This window comes from Panthera onca, chromosome A1, assembly GCF_046562875.1.
Source record: "Panthera onca isolate mPanOnc1 chromosome A1, mPanOnc1 haplotype 2, whole genome shotgun sequence".
Taxonomy (NCBI): Eukaryota; Metazoa; Chordata; class Mammalia; order Carnivora; family Felidae; genus Panthera; species Panthera onca.
In genome coordinates, this window is record NC_138339.1 from 141,434,821 (window position 1) to 141,455,725 (window position 20,905).

General features: G+C 42.4%; 1 protein-coding gene across 6 annotated transcripts in view; it reads right to left on the reverse strand.

Moving 5' to 3' along the window:
• Window positions 1-2,201: 2,201 nt before the first annotated feature.
• The window catches only part of TNFAIP8 (TNF alpha induced protein 8), a 131,834-nt gene continuing 113,130 nt past the window's right edge, over window positions 2,202-20,905 (reverse strand). For all 6 annotated transcript variants that reach the window (XM_060636311.2, XM_060636310.3, XM_060636309.3 and 3 more), the window contains exon 2: window positions 2,202-3,773. In XM_060636311.2, the coding sequence (XP_060492294.1) occupies window positions 3,208-3,773 (566 nt within the window). In that variant the 3' untranslated portion in view covers window positions 2,202-3,207. The remainder of the gene's footprint in view (window positions 3,774-20,905) is intronic.

Here is a 20,905-nt window from a genome sequence, read left to right on the forward strand (position 1 = left end):
ACGGATCATCGTTGGTTGTGAGCACCTTGAATTGAAGTTCTGGAGGGGACTGAAATTTGAGCTATGAGAAGTCTCCAAATTGGAAGCTGTATTGAAAAGTTCACAAATGTCTCTGATCATACCCAGATCTTAATAGATCAGACCTGCATGATTTAAGTACAGTCTCATATGTCACTATGTGAAAAATCATTTCAGAAGCACACTGCCCATTGTTGTCTGAAGCAAAGATGTTTCTAGAAATGTCTTTACCCATACCATATTTAAAGAAAAATAGGGTTTTATAGATATCCCGGTTTTGACACTTAATAGTCTAAGTGAACTTGGGCAATTCCTTAATTTCTCTTGTAGTTTCCTCATCTGTGTGCTGGAACCTAATAATCACTCTGTTAACACCTAATATTATCACTCACTTATATTATATTTACTCATAATATTTGCAGAAAAGCCATCAGCATGAAATTTTGAAAAATCAATTTCTAACACAATTCATGATTTTTTTCTAAAATGTAAAACACTCAATTTTTAAAAATGTTCTTAAGGCCCTCAAATGACTATTAACTTGGCTCAGAATTATCCATCTTGAGCATATTTGGATTCTTTCCAGCCTTTCCAACCCTTCCCCAAAACTAAATTCATGCATAGGGGAGTCTGGTTGCATCAGAAATGAACTTACAGATCAAGACTTTGTAGCTGGGGCACCTGGGTGGCTCAGTCAGTTAAGGGCCTGACTCTTGGTTTTGGCTCAGGCCATGATCTCATGGTTCATGAGTTCGAGCCCTGCATTGGACTCCGTACTGATGGTGTGGAGCCTGCTTGGGATTCTCTCTCCGTCTCTCCCTCTCTCTTTGCCCCTCCCCTGCTCATCTCTTGCTCTCTCAAAATAAATAAATTTAAAAAAAAATTTTTTTTTAATCTAAAACAAAAAAAGACTTTGTAGCTCATCCCTAAGGCATCCTTCCAGGCAGGCACAAGATTGGTAAGGAGATGAGCTCCCTCCAGAACATGATACTGAAATGGCAGCTAACAGGACTCCCTCCTTCTGGAGAGTCCTCGCTGCCTTCTGTGTGAGATGAAGGGTTGCTCACTCCCTCCCTCAAGCACATTTGATGACTGGCCTGCAGGCACAATTTTATGATCTAAAATGTGCCCAGACGGATCTAAATGTATCCTTATCCTCTCTCCGGTGGGTCCTGTCCACAGCTAGAGATGAGCAAGAAATAGCCTACAACGGCCAAGCCATTCCATTTTGCATGCCTCTGCTGAGAAAGAACTGGTAGAGAACAGAGAAGCACTAAATCAGGAGCTCTTGAAGACCACACTCCCTTCCCGTGTAAGGAAAGCAGAGGCCAGAAGTAAGATCGCGTGAGGAAGGCCATGGAAGGCTGCTGAACAAAACTTACATGCAACTTAGCAGGTTATGAAGCGGAAGGGGTCATTTCTGCAGTCGCTATGCTATTGCTATAACATTTCAAAATCACCTACCCGCTTGGCGATGTGAGAACGGTCATTTCAGTTCTAATCTTGGTGTCAAGGATTTAATATCAAACAAGGAGACACATTGCCTCTGCTGCCGGTCTTGGACAAGCACACGAGGGACTCAGGGAAATGGCCCTCCTCCTTCAGGCTGGAGTGGGTTGAAGCAGATCTCAACCTCTGGAATTTTTAAGTTGTGGGACCTTTCCCGGTGAACTACTATTTTAATGTCACTGTTCTGGGAGGCAGGCAAATTCAAGGCAAAAGAGTACACTCAATCACAGACACAGTGACGATGCAAATATTTAGGACTGGTACTTAAGTCTGTTATTTCCTGATAGTTGGCCAGTAGGTTTCCATTTCTTTTTTATAAAATAAGAAGATGCTGGGGTGCCTGGGTGGCTCAGTCGGTTAAGTCCCTGCCTTTGCCTCAGATCATGATCTCACAGTTCGTAGGTTCAAGCCCTATCTCAGGCTCTGTGCTGACAGCTCAGAGCCTGGAGCCTGCTTCAGATTCTGTGTCTTCCTCTCTCTCTGCCCCTCCTCTGCTTTGCTCTCTCTCTCCCAAAAATAAATAAACTTAAAAAATTTTTTTTTAAATAAGATGCTTACTTTATCATTCACACACACAAAATTATATACAAACAACACACAAACTGCTTAGAATGCACATATTCTTTGGTTTACTCATCAAAATAGCAAATAACAAAATAGCAAAAACCTTATAGTTAAATAAAAAAGTGACATTCTTTATTTACCTATCAAACCTTATTAAACATTGAAATGCCTTTTATTTCCATTCTCACATGCTACAGCAATATGCTTTCCTCCTTTTTGGCCCTTATCCCCCTACATTATTTTGACGGGCTCCTCTCTAAAATGAAGATTATAGTAACTGTCTTAATACCACTTAACTTTTACAAGAACCACCTAGATTTTCCTCTGTGACTCTCACATCGAAAATGGGTACTAAAAATAGAGATGCCACCAGCACATTTTCAAGAATTACCACGTTTCGGATGTAGCACTGTTGGTACTAAAAAACAGGACTCAACTCCAGAAGCGTATTCGTATAGCAGACATTATTCGTGATGTCACATACAGTTGGTTCCTACAATACTGACTTCAGAGAAGCCGTTTTTCAATTTTTCTGAGGGTTCCCTTTGACCGCCTTAATTCTTGAGTGTCTTAATTCTCCATGAAGACTTAATTCTTGAACGTCAGTGACACAATCTTTAATGCAAGAATGTTTAACCAAAGGTAAACTCGCAAATGAAATTGTTTCAAAAGGAAAAATGAGAGCGAGAGAAAGACCTCGGCTTCTTAACAGAGGTACGTACACATAGTAAGGAATAATAGTGAATCAAAATACATAACTATACACGTTAGAAATATCCAATGTGCTATTAATTGCCCTAAAATAGATGTCTTGAGGTTCAGAGCCATACATATTCATCTTTGTATGACTCTATATTTGCATCATACACTTTTCCCACGATCTGTCAACCATTAGGGAGCCTTTCACCAGAATTTTTGGCACTATGCTTTTCTTCCAATAAAACAAGCCACATAAGACATTACCACTAACGTCTACCAACCGAATTGGCCAATGTCTTTCTGAACCATGTGTAATCTTAAAAAAAAAAAAAAAAAAAAAAAATTCTTTTTTCCTTCATACATCAGCAGTGCTCCATTTTCAAATAAATCACGAGCAGTCAGTCTTCGCTCATATGCTCAAATGTTCTCCTCATCCAGCATTTTGTTCACGCCGTCACAGAGTTTTTGTAGGTGGGGCTTGAAATTTCCAAAGGGGTTATATAAGGCAGCTAAAAAATCGCAATCTGAGAAATGGTCGAAGACGTTATTAACCCGTCCGTGTGACTTGGCAGTGAGGTGACGCTGGATGATCTGGTGCAGCAGCTCTCTGCATTCATTCAGCAGCCGGGATAACACGTTGCGGTCAAAGGTGTACTCCACCTGATGGAAGCTGACCACGGTCATGGCGAGCTGGTGAACCTTCTTCTTAAATTTCTCCATCAGTGCCAGCTCATCTTGATTAAACTGGTTGTTCCTGTAGAGAATGGCCAGCTTGATGACTGTTTTGATGAGGTTCTTGATGATCTTCTCCGCCTCTTTCTTGTTCTGGGTGTACTCTTTGGTCACTCGGTAGAGCTCATCCAGGACTTCGCTGCTCGTGTCGTCGATGAGGGTGGTGGCGATGGATTTGGACACCATTTTCCCCAAGATCTTCTTTTGCGCCTGCACGGCCAGGTTTTTGGAATTGAAGACATCTGTGGCCACTGAAAGGAAGCAAATTACAACACAGATATTAAGGACTATTTTCCTTCTCATTTGCCCATGGTGTGGTTGCCTCCCATCCGCTGACGTTTGTTTCCGTTCAGAAAAGAACGAAAGATCTCACTACACTTCTGGGCGTTAGGTCCTCACGAAATGAACGGGTTGCCGTGCATAATCTTTAAGGTCTCTTGCAACTCAAGTGTTTTATGCCTTTGGCTATACACTCACTACTTGGTTTAGCAGTTGAAGGGGGCAACCTTTCCAAAGATAACTTTTTCTGATTATAAAAATGGTACGTCTCATGAACCAGTTTTTACACAATTTTCCCCCAATTTAATTTTATAAGAAACCCCTCAAAATATAAAATTAACCCCGCAACTGTCCTCTGGGCACCAGTCACCAAGAACAATTAATTTTTTTTTAATCTTTATTTATTTTTGTGAGAGAGACAGAGTGCAAGCGGGGGAGGAACAGGGAGAGAGGGAGACCCAGAACCCGAAGCAGGCTCCAGGCCATCAGCACAGAGCCCGACACGGGGCCCGAAGTCACGAACCACAAGATCATGACCTGAGTCGAAGTCGCCCGCTTAACCGACTGAGCCACCCAGGCGCCCCTCGCCAAGAACAGTTTAAAGAGCCCCCTTTACATGTAAGAAGGATAAAGAGCAAAGCCACACTGAGGAAAGTAGCAAATTCATGGAAGCAAATCAAAAGGAGAGCCCTGTTTTAAACTTCAGCCGCAAAAAGTCAAATTTCCTGAGATGCTGGCCCGCCCCTACCAGTTTGGTGATCCTAAGGGCCCTGAGTTTCAACTCCCAGGCGTTGAGTCTTAGAAAAGAATATTCCTTGGAGGGCTCATTGTCACTTGCTGTTTCTGATGATCGGCCATTGTTCGTTCCCTTTAAACGTTTACACATCGTTTATACATTATGAGGAAATAACTACACTTTTATGAGCTAATGAAATGGACTCCATGAATAACATGGAGCTTTGAAAAAGCTGATGCTTAGAGTTTGCTTTTGAAATGATCATAACTGAATTTGACAGGGAACACATAACAATAGTTGTGCATATTAACTATTAATGAAACACTGTATTATGCTCCCAGCTTACAGCCGGTCAGTGAAAATGCTCAGTACATGTTTACTCCTCAAACCAAGTTTAGTCTTTCACCTAAATAGTCAGGGCATCAGCGATACACAATTATTTCTAGTGTGGACAGGCTAGGGGCAGAAAGCAAAAAGGCGGCCACTCCCTAATCCAGGCTGGAAGGGTATATAAGAAGAGTGTCTCTCTCAGTATGGCACTGCCACGTTAGATGTGACATTTGGGCCAGCTCTGGGATATATTCTAGGCGGCATGAAGTGGTTCGTAATCACTAGAACGTCTCTTATAAATATACAGGGCCATAAGTCCTGAAAGAAAGCCTTCACTGAACGAGAAGCAGTGCCTTCACCAATGTCGATATTTAAACGTCTGAAACATGATCTGAAACTGTGGAAGAAGAAGTGAAATGTATTTTGAGAAAGAAAAGGAAAGTGAAAAAGCATGCGAAACAGCCAGTATGTGAAGGTTTCCAAGTTGTGTTATATTCTCATCAGTTAAGCCCAGTTCTATTCCTAAAGGTTTGCAAAAGTGTGTACGAGTTAATCTACACTAAATAATTTGCATCGAAATAAATGCCACACATGTAGTTAATATTACCACATCAAGACCAGCGACCACCTTCCATGACAGAATTTATGGTATGGACCTTCAACAAATAAACCTGATTTATACAGGAAGGGATAGCCCCCAAACTTCAGATCCATCGCAAATAACAGGATTTCAGAAACTTATTTTATGTGAAGTAGAAAGGTTATTCTGTGTTTAATCCTCAGGATGTGACCCAGGCTACCTCTGTGGGATTTACTGCAATGTCTATTTGATGGAAACATTGTATATGACTCAATCACTGGAACCAGAGAGAGAGGAGTAAAAATCCTCTGCCCCCCCCCCCCTTTCTCTAAGGCTGGACTTAGAAGTTTGCACCTCCTCTGAGCTACTTTGCTTATTAAATGTAAATGTGCCATTTGATGTCAAACATAAAGAGCAAAACTCTGTGATGTAGCACTTGAACCTCCCACAAGAGAAAGTGTGAAAAGCAAGGTCATTGCCAGCAGAGCAAAATTGCTCCCCATTTGTTACTTTGGTAACAAAGTCTCAACCGAGACAGCAAAGCTGAGTTCTGAGGCTTTCCTAGTTGCCCCAGAGGAACTGCAAGCCCTGTTCTAGAAACACAGCAGCCACTTCCTACTTTCATTTTATTCTTTGGGTTATAGCCAGCTCAGTCCTCTCTTAAAGGGAGGCTGAAGCTCGTTTTCCCCCGTCCCGTGCAGGGCAGACAGGCACACAGTGGATTTCCGTTCTAGCATTAGTGAAGGCTTCTTTGGAGCCAACTGGGGTTGTGGCTGAGAGCTGCTGGCCAGGGCTGTGTGGTCTGTGATCATGAAATAGGATTTTTTACCCCCTTGCAAATTAATTGCCTTTAGCTATTCCTGCTCAGGCTCATTTGTCAGTTTCACATCCTCTTCGAGCTCCTTCAAGGCCTGGGATATCTCAGAGCTAGTCCTGGACCACGTTTTTTCTTTTGCTCTACCCTCAGCCCAGTGTGATCTCATCCACTCCTGTGGCTTCAGATACCACCCAGGTGCCAGCAACTCCCACACTTATAACTCACTCTGACCTCGTTCCCGGACTCATTTTGCAAATACATTCAGGCCTTTCCTTACTCTGGGCTGTTTTGCAGCCATTTCAAATGCACCACGTCTAAAACCGAATCCTTGATTCCCTGGGTGGCCCCGAAGTGTTCCTCCTTCATTCTTTTCTATCTTCACAAAAAGCATCACTTGCATCCCTTTGCTCAAGTCGGCGGTCTGGCTGTCATGCGCCATACCATCCTCTCTCTCGCCCAGTCCGTTACCAAGAGCTTCCCACTCTGCCTTCCCCCACTTGCCTCCATCTCCACAGACACCAGGCTCGTCCAAACCCCTTTCCAACCTCTTCTCGTGCAGCAGTCAGAGCTTTTGAAAATGGAAATTAGGAACAGATGCTGACCTCAAGTCTTTGCTGACCATCACACTCCCTTGTTTCTGAAATCCTCCTCATTTGCCTACATTGTGGTTGTCTGCCTCTGTCCTCCCTAGAACCCAAGCTCTTTGAGAGATAAGGTGATACACGCATATACACGGGTGCCTGGTGTATGGAGCTTCTGGTAGAAGCAGAAGCCGATTTGCCCTCCCTCCCTTCACTCCACTGAGATACTTCCCTATGAAAACAGGGTGGCCTGTAAAACGAGGGTTTTAAATACATATGTGAAGGGTTGTTTGTGTGTTTGTTTGTTTTAGAAGCTAGAACAAAACAGGTATTTATTTTACCTAGCTCACCAGGTGGTTTTCTTCTCTTGCACTCAAGAGTGTGGTTTCTCTTACCGCCATCAATCACTCTTTTTAAAAGAGAACAGATCTGCTGTGCACAATGAGAAAACACCGCAGGACAATCAAACAAATATTTAGCATAAAAGCCAAGGCAATGGTTCTCACTTGCATCTGCTACATCTGGCTACTGAGGAAGATTAGACACAGGGCCACTTCTTCCTCTGAAGGGATCTATGTTTAAATGGGTAAGAGGGATGGACCAAAGGTATGTACTGGGAAGCAGCTAAGAGGTGAAAGGAGGTGTTCTCACAGGAGAAGGCGCTGAAAATATGGTTTCAATGTTTTATCAAGATGAATTTGCCTGTGTTTGAAAATATACGTGTACATCTTCGTCTAATGAAAAATGATGCCTTGGGACACCTGGGTGGCTCAGTCAGTTAAGCGTCTGACTCTTGGTTTCAGCTGAGGTCATATCATGCTTCATGGGGTCAAGCCCCGCATCGGGCTCTGCTCTGATAGCATGCAGTCTGCTTGGGATTCTCTCTCTCCCTCTCTCTCTGTCCCTTCCCCACTTGCTCTCTCTGTTTCTCTTTCAAAATGAATAAACAAACTTAAAAAAAAAAGAAAAAGAAAAAGAAAAAGAATGGGAGACTGGGTGGCTCAGTCGGTTGAGCATCCAACTTTGGCTCAGGTCAAGATCTCAGTATGTGGGTTCAAGCCCTGTATCGGGCTCTCTGCTGTCAGCACAGAGCCCAGTTTGGATCCTGGACCCCCCCTCTCTACCCCTCCTCCACTCTCTCTCTCAAAATAAATAAATGTGAAAAAAGAAAAAGAAAAACAATGCCATATATCAAAAACATACAAAGGACTGACACTATTAAGACTGTTGCATAGTAAGGGGTGTAAATGTTATTTTATACCTACTTCTCTTTCTGCCCTTCCTCTATATCGCTGTATTTCCTTTCTTGGTTTAACAACATCAACCATTTCAGCAATGTTTGCTGTAAAGCAAAGTGATATTCAGGGAATCCTGGTTTTAGCATCAACAGTTAAAAATTTGGAGATAAACATTGATGGTAAAAATATACTGACCCCTCTAGGGAAGGAGAAAAAAGTGCTTGAAAGGCAAAAATAAAAACAAAACTTTTCATAAGATTTAACTAATGAAAACCCATAGTTTTCTGAAATTAACAAAAGTTCCCCATAACATTATTCCAACTGAGAAATTGCTAACACAGTAAAGCGCCCAACTAACTTTACAACCTCACTAGCAAATAAATAATTTCTTCACCTATCCAATTTGTTATACTTGGAACTTTTAAGCAGTGACTACAGATGTACATGTATGCCATTTCTAATTCCCGCCTAGTTAAAATGCGATCCTGTGGGCCCAGTCTTAGGAAAGATGGAAAAGAAAACAATTTAGAGAGCATGTCTGGCTGTTGTGGGCTGTTAATAAAAGTTCTTTAAACAAATATATAAAACCTTAGCTCTCTTGCACCTGAATAACTCCAAGTCTAAATGGGACTTAGTAAAAAGCACTGGGATAGGGAAGTGGCCACAATAAGTGGTACACAGTGTCACAAGAAGTCAACAGGCTAAGAGTGGACCTCCCTCCGCTGGGATCTGGGAGCACTCCAGGGAACAATCGAGGAATGACTGGAATGGTTGGTGAGGTATCTGTGACACCAGCCTCTGCACTCAAAAAATCCCAAAGGGGGAAACAGAAAGAAAGAAAAGAAAGGGCAGGGTTGGGGAAACGGTGGGGTGCGGGGGGGGGGGGGGGAAGGGTCCCAGGGAGCAGAAGCCACCAAGATTCCCACTCTCAGAAGGGGCTGCCCCTGTGGAGGGACCATGACTGTAAACTCGAGGCAACATTGCCCAGAGAGAAAGGGTCAAGCGCCAGGCACCTTAACCGGCACGTCAGCTTTCGGTCACGTGGACAGAGGCCCTGACACGAATCAGTACATCTAGGGTCCTTCACCCGAAACTAACCGCAAATTCTGGTATCTATGCATCTTCCTGACTCCAAGGGGCTAAACGCCAAGAGTATGCACCATCATGCAGACAGGCTAACTCATTTACTCTGGGTCTCCTACCACTTCCAAAAGAGTACATGGTCACTTTAAAAGTGAGGGTGCCTGGGTGGCTCAGTCAGTTAAGTGTCCGACTTCAACTCAGGTCATGATCTCATGGTTCGTGGGTTCCAGTCCTGCATGGGGCTCTCTGCTGTCAGCACACAGCCCACTTGGGATTCTCTGTCCCTGTCTCTCTCTGCCACTCACCCCCCCTCAAATAAATAAACATTAAAAAAAAATTAAAAGGTAACATGATAAAGAAGACAAATGCAAGGGAAAATGAGCCAAAAAAGGGAAAAAACAAAAAAACAAAAACAACACTGGGTGGCTTTTCAGTGGAGAGCCAGCAACCATAAAGCACCCTGTCCCAGATTCCTTTTTTCGTTCTGCACTCAGATACTTTACAACTCCGTAAGTTGTAGAAGATGGGTAGTATTGTAAATGACTCTTGTCCATAGACATACAAATACATTTTGTCAAGTGGAGGCACAACTGATAATTCATTTTCTCGTTTGCCTGTGTTGTCCTGGGGATTCTCCTGAACCAATCATAAGGGCTTACTGGTTCCTCATTCATTAGCGAGCTCTGTAAAATCTTTGGCGTGCCCATTTTGTATTTGTTGGAGAGTCAGGAGTTTACCTTCTTTTTTTGTTGTTGTTGTTTTATTTTATTTTTGAGAAAGAGAGAGAGAGAGAAAGAGCGAGTGAGCAAGCAGGTGAGGGGCACAGAGAGAGGGAGACACAGAATCCAAAGCAGGCTCCAGGCTCTGAGCTGTCAGCACAGAGCCTGATGCGGGACTCGAACTCACAAACTGTGAGTTCATGACCTGAGCCAAAGTCAGACACTTAACCGACTGAGCCACCCAGGTGCCCCAGGATTTTACCATCTTAAAGAAAACCTTCAATACATATTAGAATTTTTGCATCAAAACCACTTAAAATAGAAAAATGGCAGCGTAAACCTCTAGCATACTAGAGAGAATTACTATACATTTCCTGTGGCAAGTTATTCTGTCAAGGGCCTTGAAAAGAAGAGTGTACTTATAAAAGCTCAAATATTCTATAATAATGGTTCCAGAACTGCCCTACTGCTCAGGGATACAGCTGAGACTCAGTTTCCCCACCCACAAGATAAGAATCATGATGCCCGCTTCTCGGGATTGTTCCAAAATTAATGGACATAGACCCCATGGCAGGATCTTCCACAATGCCTGGCACAGAACAGCCTTCCCCATAGGTTCAACAATCTAAATAAACTCCGAGTGCATTCTGTTGCTTTCGAATACTGAATCACATTTGGTCAAAATTAATCAACTCCTTCTGGAAGAAATATGTAGCTGAGAAATGCAAAATACCAGATGATTGTGTGAAAACAGAGACTTCAGAGACCTCAGTTAATAACAACTCACATTTTCTTTGCTATGATGACATTTAAAAAAAATCTAACAAATATTAAAACTTCATCAGGGAATTTCTCTTTATTTTAAGGTGTTAAATCTCTTGTTAGAAAGGACTTTGATAGATAGTGCCAGGGTATTCTGTCCAGAAAAAAACTGGTCAATGGAGAACAGAAGTGAAGGCTACCACAAAGAAACAAGAGGAGAAATGGCGTCAACACCCTCGCAAAGTTGTGCAACAGGGAACAGATGCAGAGGAAATGGACCAAATATAAAGCCAAAGTGAAAACCCATAACAGCCAAAAAGATTACCCCAGAGAGTCACAGTATCTCACTGGGAGCCCGTGAAGCCTCCCAGACAACCTGACACCCAAAGGCAGGGCAGCATAAAAGGAGACAGAAGGCTCAAGGTCAAGAGTCTTGGGTTGTAAACTTGAGTGTCATTTAATTCCTTGAACCTCAGTTTTCTCATCTGCTAAGTGGGACATCATTTCAAGGTAGCATGGCTTGAGTGAGATTTAATGAGTTACGAATTTGAAAACACCCACCAGCATGCCAGGCTCATGATCACAAATGAATACAGAGCCTTGTCCCCTTATACTTCATATCATTTGAAATGGAGGAGCAGGGATTCAAACCCAATGTTTACACACACTGTGTTCTTTCTACTCGTATCTCCCTATGTTCCCTATTTTCCAAATTTGTAGGCAAAAGAAATTACGTCCTGAAGAAAACACTCTGAAGCCTTTCCCTGTGTGATCTTGGGCTATTTTTCTTGCTTTAATTCTGGAACCCCTTCATCATGACTTTCGGATCCACTCTGTGTCTTTTATTCCTGCGGCTTAGTTTTATGAAGATTTTAAAATTGAAATTGTAATTTCCTGAGTCTCAACCCCTTTAACTTCATATTAGACTTCATCTCTGCCCCTCTGCAGAGATGAATTTGCTGCAGGAGTCATGTGATGCCTTGACTGCTTTCTGCAGGGCATCAACTGGCCAAGGATCACCAGTACCAGGATTGGAAGAAAGTCTGGTGATATTTATATGAAGTAGATCCCAAAGAATGTCAGTATTGTAAATATTAGTACAGAAGACACAAGAATAGAATGAATTTTGTGGCTACCCAAAGTCAGAGTGAGAGGTTTACGATCATGAGAACCCACTGGCTAGCCAGCATATTTGGAGCATTTACTCCACGATCCCCAGAACTGCCCCAAATCTGCATTGTCCCATTGAAGCTTCAGAACGATTCGCAGAGAGAGGTTGTTATTGCCCCCATTTTACAGATAAAGTAACCGAGGTCCAGAGAAATTAAGTTACTTTCTCAAGGCCATACGGTTAGTAAGTGGAAGAGATGAGCTTGAACCCAGATATGCCCGACTCTAGGCTATTGTCTCAAGAATTACATTACACTACATGAGATTTTGTTTTTCTTAATGTTTATTTAGTTTTGAGAGACAGAACACGTGCAAGCAGAAAAGGAACAGAGAGAGAGGGAGACAGAGGATCTGAAGCCGCTTCACACTGACGGCAGAGAGCCTGATGTGGGGCTTGAACTCGTGAAGTGTGAGGTCATAACCTGAGTCACCCAGGGCACCCCTACAAGAGCTTTGAAAAAGAGACTTCTTGGGGCACCTGGGTGGCTCAGTTGGCTGAGCATCCGACTTCGGCTGAGGTCATGATCTCGCTGTTGGTGAGTTCAAGTCCCACATCAGGCTCTGTGCTGACAGCTCAGAGCCTGGAGCCTGCTTCGGATTCTGTGTCTCCCTCTCTCTGCCCCTCCCCCGCTTGTGTTCTGTCTCTCTGTCTCTCAAAAATACATAAACATTAAAAAAAATTTTTTTTTAAAAGAGACTTCTTGAAGGTATAGGAAGACCTAATATATTTAGCTAAGTAAAGGGAAAGGAAAGGAAAGGAGAGGAAAGGAGAGGAGAGGAGAGGAGAGGAGAGGAGAGGAGAGGAGAGGAAAGGAAAGGAAAGGAAAGGAAAGGAAAGGAAAGGAAAGGAAAAGAGTGGACAGGAAACGAAAGAAAACAAAACCACAAGACCAGTTCTCCTTGGGGGAAGGAAATAAAATTCCATATAAAGGAGATCAACCCAGTTGGGCTTGAAATAGCTTGTATTTTCAGGGAAAATCCTGAGCAGTTTTTACACATTCTAAAATATAATTGTATAAAACAAAGAAATGCTTACATTGTTCAAAAGCCAGAATTTAAATATATTAAGTGAAAAGTCTCTCCCTGTTTTGCCACCCACAGCACAGTCCGAACCCCCAACTCCTGATTCCCAGAGGCAACAAGTATTCTTAGATTTCTGGTATCCTTTCAGAGTTGGGTTTTTTCCCTGCATAGATAAACAGATACATGAATAGATACTGTGTAGTGTGAAGAAATCTTACAGGCATGCAATGCTTATGAAACACAACTTAAAAATTTTTTTAATGTTTTTATTTATTTTTGAAAGAGAGAGAGAGAGAGAGAGAGACAGAGCATGAGCTGGTGAGAGAGAGAGAGAGGGGCGGGGGGGGTGGTGGGGGGAGACACAGAATCCGAAGCAGGCCCCAGGCTCTGAGCTGTCAGCACAGAACCCCACGCAGGGCTTGAACTCATGAACCGTGAGATCAAGACCTGAGCCGAAGTTGGACACTTAACAGACTGAACCACCCAGGCACCCCAAGGAATACTTTTGAGTGAGGGCAGACAAACTGTGTAAGTGTCCACAGTTCCGTGTAAGACTCTGATACACAATGTTAAGATGCTAGAGGCACATGGCTGTTACCTTTGCTTCTTCCTAAACAGGCAAAAGCACTAAGAATCATGCAGTGAGGGATGAGAAGGTAGTGAGTGTGAAACATAGGACTTTATTTAATGGGAACAAATGTCATGAGTAGGGCAATCACAGTTTATCATCCACATGAAATACCTGTGAAAAGAGCACTATAGGTAATTACACCACGACAAGAGATCTGGGACTATCCCAGGGAAGTGTAAGTGTTCACTGAAGACTACCCAAGCACTTAAGCACCAAAGACACTCCAGACTAAATAAGAAAGGGCTGGGGCGCCTGGGAGGCTCAGTCTATTAATCCTCCCACTTAGGCTCAGGTCATGATCTATCGAGGTCTGTGGGTTCCAGCCCTGTGTCAGGCTCTGTGCTGACAGCTCAGAGCCTGGAGCCTGCTTCAGATTCTGTGTCTCCCTCTCCCTCTCTCTCTCTCTCTCTCTCTCTCTCTGCCCCTTCCACGATTGCTCGCTCTCTGAAAAATAAACAAACATTTAAAAATGTCTTACAGGGAACAAAATTCTTTCTGGTTAAGTTTGGGAAACATTGTATATATACTAAGATATCCTCTGGGATGCGCAAAGAGCGGTAATAATATTAAAGTCTGGAGGATGCGTGCAGTCAAGGAACACTTTATCTACTCAAATTTTCCAAATTAATTATACCAAGGACCCACTAACAAATTTGTAGGATAAGGTCACTGAAAATTACTGGCTACGAAATTGACTTGGAGTCTGGTTATCCCTCTGGAATGGATTCACAGTGGTCTTGTGCAAATAGCAGAGGGCAAGACAGGCAGTCAGGCAAAACCAGACAATGTGAGCACGGACTCCAGAGTCATACTGTCTGGGTCAGAAGTCTGGCTCTGCCACTGAGTGCCATGTCCCTAGGGCAAATTACTTCACCTCTCTATGCCTCCGTTTCCTCATTTGCAAATGAGGACCCCTAAGGTTTTTATGAGGATATAATGAGAATGAGCCATATAAAGTGAGAAGATCAACCCAAAGACCTGAATCATTCCACAATACTTCTGGTGAGTGTTTATAATATATCAGATACTGTGGTTTCAGTGATAAATAACACGCTCCCTTCTCCCCAGGCACGCACATGGAGTGGGGGTGGGGGGCCACAATGCACCACGATCAGTTCTCCAATCGGAGCGTGTAGGCATGCAACAGGAGCAGAGGGGACATTAATTTTGCTGGGTGGCATGATGCAGGGACGCTAGGTTTGTGAAAGGCATCACAAAAGAAGGCTGACCCAAAATATTGACCTGGAAGGAAAATAAGATTCTGCCTTACAGAAATAAACATGACCATATTCCAGAGCTGATCTATAGAACTCCCACCCTTCTGGGAAGGGGATGAACAAGTCTGCCCAGCAGCATACCTACATGTCAGAAGCCCAAAGATAGGTGTAGGCCCTAGACATTTTAGAAAAACTTAAAACACAAGCTATGTATAACACGCGTGTTGTCAAAGCCAGAAAAACTCACCACTCCAAATTGTTCTGTTTTCAAGAGGGCCCTGGCAGGGAGAAGACGCGTACCGTAGGTATCTGAGGCAGCACTGTGACACAGGCCGCTTGCATCAGAAGAATCTGGAGGCCTCTTAGAAGTACCAGCTGCCATGGGGCGCCTGGGTGGCTCAGTCGGTTAAGTGTCTGACTTCGACTCAGGTCACGATCTCACGGTTTGAGTCCACGCCCTGCATCAGGCTCTGTGCTGACAGCTCGGAGCCTGGAGCCTGCTTCAGGTTCTGTGTCTCCCTCTCTTTCCCTCTCTCTCACCAGTTCATATGTGGTCTCTCTCTCAAAAATAAACGCTAAAAAAAATTGAAGAAAAAAAAAAAGAAGTACAGACTGCCCTACCTACTGACTCAGAATTCCGAGGACTACTGTCTAAGAAGTTGCATTTTATGAGGCAGCCTATGTGGTTTGCATGTATGAGCACTAACGTGTCCTCCCAGAATGTTATACTTCAAAATGTTCAAACCGACGGACTTTGGTCACAAAGGCATACTCCAAGTAGATCATGAGTGGATTTAACTCCCTCTCAAAAAAGTTTTGCCAAAAAACAGATGTGAACTTGTACACCCAATCCAGAGAAAAAAGAATTTTTAAGTTTATTTATTTACTTTGGGGGGGGGGGTGGGGTGGAGAGAATCCCAAGCAGGCTCTGCATTGTCAGCATGGAGCCCAACGTGGGGCTCGAACTCACAAACTGTGAGATCATGACCAGAGCCGGAATCAAGAATCAAATGCTTAATTGACTGAACCACCCAGGCGCCCCTAAAAAAAATGTTTTAAGAATAGTGCTTATTACATTAAAGCCTCAAAGAATTTTGATAATGTATCCAAGAGAACAGAAAAGTTAGTGTCTCTTACATGATACTTAAACCAAAACTTGGACAGGGCCTAACTCTATTACTCATACCAGTTTGAAATGAAATAAAAATGTCCTACAAGCATTTATACAAAACTGACTTTAGTGAACTGTTCTTTTCAATTAAACGAATGCTTCCTTATTAATTATGTTGGATTAAGATATGTTTCTCTCGAAGACTTTTCAATTAAGCTGGGTTTATTTACACATTTTCTTGAGGACACGAAACCTTTCCACTATTGATATAATCCAATCTTCTGCCGGAATATAGAGGAAAGTCCTCTGAATCAGCTCCATGGTTTTTCTACCCTTTTCCACCCCTCAAGCTCTACCCCACGAGAGGCCCTGACCCCTGATGAATATGTAAACACACACAGAGCTCAGAAAACCAGTAACAGATTTTAAACTCTAGCACACAGGAGTGCAGTTGTATTCCTGAGCCAGCCCCTAAAACTGGCATCAGCAGCCAACATACCCTTTCTGGTCTCATCAGGTTATTCCTGGTTGAATAATAAGGACCAGCAGACAACAAAATGATAGCTGACATTTGTGTAGCGCTCAACAGTTTGCAAGATATTTTCACAGTAACGATTTTTATGTTTATGAAAGTTTTCTGGTTTGGTCCTTATTACTGGACCCTGACGCGACCAGATGAGAGAGTGCGATTCAGAAGTCAAATGACTTATCCAAGGACGTGGCAAAATGGAGGTACCCTGCTTCAGACTACAGCACACAACCTTCTGTAAGAAAAGTGAATTTCAGGTACTTTTCATTGCTTATGAATTTTCTATCAAACGCCATGATGCTGCTCAGCCAGCTGTAGAATCCTACTTCTTAGAGCGTGTCTGCTTCCCAGGACAAAGCAACTTCTTGAAACAGAAAAGACAGAAGGAGCACAGGTCTTACACAACAGAGAACAAAGAAAAGCTATACATCTACCCTCCCTCACCCTCTCCCTCCAACCCTGCCTGAAAAAGCTCTGCTCATCCTTTAAAAGGTCAGTTTAGGGGCGCGTGGGTGGCTCAGTCCATTAAGCACCTAACTTCGAGCTCAGGTCATGATCTCATGGTTTGTGAGTTCCAGCCCCGCATTGGGCTCTGTGCTGACAGCTCAGAGCCTGGAGCCTGCTTTGGAGTCTGTGTCTCCCTCTCTCTCTGCTCCTCCCCCAGTCATGCTCTGTCTATCTTTCTCTTTCTCAGAAATAAACATTTAAATAAATAAATACATCAATCAATCAATCAATTAATAAAAGGTCAGTTTAAACACCACCTCTACCAAGAAGCTTTTCCAAATCCAGTGGCAGAATAATGTCTCCAAATCCAATGCAGAGAATAAATCTCTTCTTCTTTTAATGTGCCTTTCTGCCTTGTGGTAGAGTTAAATTCCTATCTTCTCTTCCTTGATTATGATCCTTGTCAACTAAGGTAGCATGTCTATTCATCTTGTGCATTCTTCAAATGTGCCCTTGAGCTGGCATGGACAGAGCTCCATGGGGCTCATCAATATTTTTTACAGCAATTCATGAAGATGTGTCAGGAAATCAATTCAATTTCATATACTAACACTTAACAAATGAACTGACTTGTACTCCATGGACAAAAACAGCCCTGCCAGGGAGATGTAAAATGTTTTTTGTTTTCAAGGAGAGGAATCTATCTACATAAAAGACATGCATTTTCTTTTTCTGTCTCCTGCTTTTCTTCTCTGTCCTTTGCCAAAACATACAGAATAACCAGCCACTTTTATTTGGAAAAGTGACCATATTTAGCTAACTCAATCTCTACAGCAAATGTTCTGGAATCTTCTATGCAACTATCCCAAACCCATCTGTTTGAGTATTTTAGGAGGAGTAACCTCTTGGCCTCAGCTTGGGCATCTCTCAAATATGACTCTTGGCATAGCTTCCCAACATTCCTGTCAAAACTTTTCCCCTATAACTGTATTAAACTGTTAAGCTAGTGAATCATTTTATAGCCATGTCAGTGTCCTAGAGGCTAAATCCCACTGATGGTAAACCAACAGTTAAGATGGGATTTGCTGGGCCTGAAGGTGAACCATCTGATTCCAAGTATCAAGATATACAGAAGCTTTGAAATTCTAGGATAAAACCCTGACAAAACCTCAGAAGTTTCTAGAAGCATTACTGCTTATTGCAAGGTACTTCTAGCTTGGCACTCAGCTCTCTATGAAGTACTTTCTACCTTTCTTTCAAATCCTTTCTCCTCTGCTCCTCTGTTTCTGATCTTTGAACAATCATAAGATCTGACTAAAATGGCCCACATTCCCACACGGCAACAATGATCTTGAAGTAAATTATGGCTGCCTCCTTGAGAAGGAGACCACCCTTCCCAGTTTCCACAGACCTCTTTGGTCATCTCCACAAATTTATATTCACTTTCCATGCTCTCTAGCCTTTGTGTGGACGACTCCTTCCTCATAGAAATAAATATGGCTATATTCCCAGAGCCAATCTACAGAACTCTTATTGGCTCTTTAGGAATTAGAAACTCTGCCCATTGGTGTACCTGAGTGTCAGACAATGAAGGATATGTGTGAGTCCTACAGATTTTAGAAAGTATTTAAATATAAATTATGGATAGCCAATGAATGTCTAAGGAGGGCTTGTTGGGGGAAATGGTGGAAAGGTTAAGAATAATAATGACTTGTTTTCATAACACTTGTGATTTTGTCACAAGCTCCAGGAAGCTACAACTGTACCCACAAATCCCCACCCCGTCCTTATTTCTGTAGAATTTATTAACTGGGTCACAGAGAGGTGGTGAATTTGCCAGATTTAAAGATGTCCTGGGAGAAAGCTGAACTTGGATTTTCCATACCAGTTTGGAGCTCTACACAGAAAACAGACTTTTAACAGAAAAGTCTTTTCCACTCATTTATCCATTCATTCATTCAACACATTTTATGGAGCACCTACGGTGTGCCAGGGATAGTGCCTGCTCTCAAGAAGCACAGATTCTAGTACAGGGAGACTTAAGACACACAATAACATGTGCATAAAAATGTCCAGTAGTGTCAAGGGCTAGAAAAAAAACTCAGGGGTGTGTGTGTGTGTGTGTGTGTGTGTATGTGTCCGCATGCTTTGGAGCGGAATAGGAGGGGAGTGGGAACTCGAAGAGCTACACTTATTTTATACAGGGTACTTGGGGGAAGGCCTTTCTGAAAGGATGATACCAAGCATAGACATGAAGGAAGCAAGGGGGAGCCATCTTGGGGGGAAATCCTGTCCATTCCCCTACAGTTCATCCTAAATATCACCTCTTCTGTGAAGCCTTTATTGATTAACCCAGTCAGAAATGTTCTATACTGGGGGCGCCTGGGTGGCTCAGTCGATTAAGTGTCTGACTCTTGACTTCTTCTCAGGTCATGATCTCACGGTTTGCGAGTTTATCGACAGTGCAGAGCCTGCTTGGGATTCTCTCTCTCTCCTCTTTCTCTGCCCCTCCCCTGCTCACTTTCTATCTCTCTTTCTCACTCAAAATAAATAAATAAACATTTTAAAAAATTATTAAAAAATGTTCTATGCTGTCTCTAACTCTTAATGCAAACTCTTTCATATCATGTTTATTTGCTTCCATTTTCCCTGAAAGTAAAACCCTTGGGATTATTTATTTCTTCATGTAATAAATAGTCAACTATTCTTTACAATGTATCTGCTGGCTTTAAAAATTGCCAGGTCTTATTGAAGAGGGGTGGTGGGAAAAAAGATACAGGTGGAGTGGGGAAGAAATACTGTTTTTCTGTGAAGCAAAATATGAGATGATAAATGAATTCAATTACTATTACTTAGGAATCATATCTCAAATACTCTTACCTAAGAACAAGTATTGTGAAGTAAACCCTTGGAAAAAGTTTATTCTAAATGAGTCAGTTTATAACCAAAGATAGGCATCTGAAATAATCATCTTTTGATAATATTTAGAACTTCAAATTACTAAATAACCCACACTCTGCATAGATAGTAAGATAATTCTGTTTTTAGGGTAGAGGTTGCTTTTTAAAATGAAAAAAGGCCCCCTTTTTTTAGAATAAATGTAAAAGAAACTGGAAATTTTGAAAAGCATGAACTCTACTTGTCTTTGGTAGCTTATTAAGAAAGAAAGAGTTGAAAATTAAGTTAGGACCTATTGTAAAGCCTTCAAACTTTCTATTTTACCCTTCCTGAAATCAGCTAATTTAAAATTATATTTAGAATTAAAAATAATAAAGCTGTCCGAAAACCACAGAGACAAAATAGTGATGTCAAGATAATTATAAACCTTTGATGTTGATGACACATACTTGCTATATTAAACTCATTTTTCAGTTAAAGAAAATAACTAAAAAGACCAATACAGTCATTCTTTTGTAAGAACTGAAAAACGTTTCTCTAAATACATGAACTTGCTGTCCTGGAGATGGATTACTTCCCTAATGGCAGATATTTGGGTAAAATAAACTTTGGCAAACAACCTAACTTACCAATTTTACGACTAGTTGCCAACTAGCAACAAAATAAATCACTTCTCTAAAATACTCTGGCAGCCCCCACCTTCTCGAAGCTTTGCCGTTTCATCCCTACAGTTCGGCGCTCCAGAATTAAGGTCGCTGTTTCTCTTCTCACCATGCCTATGACCTGTCCTGTTTCTAGAATTGCAAGAAACCGTGGAGACTACAGGTGGAAACACTGAGGCCTGGAGGTCAAAGGGTTTCAAGGTGATCCCCTTAGCTCCTGGCCACTGGCTCCTCTGTGGAAAGGTGCTTTGTGATTCTGGAATTATCAAATGTAGCAAAGAGTAATTCCTCCCTCCCTCCCTTCCTTCCTTTCTTCCTTTATCTATTATTTTTGAGAGAGAGAGAGAGAGAGCGTGCACACGAGGGGGGGGGGGGGGAGAGGCGCAGAGGCAGAGAGAGAATCTTAAGTAGGCTACCCACCCAGTGCGGAGCTCCATGCAGGGCTCGACCCTACAACCCTGGCATCATGACCTGAGTGGAAATCTCGAGTTGGACACTTAACTCACAGAGCCACCCAGGCACCCATGGAGTAATTCCTTCATTTAAAGAAGAGATTACACACGTCGGGAT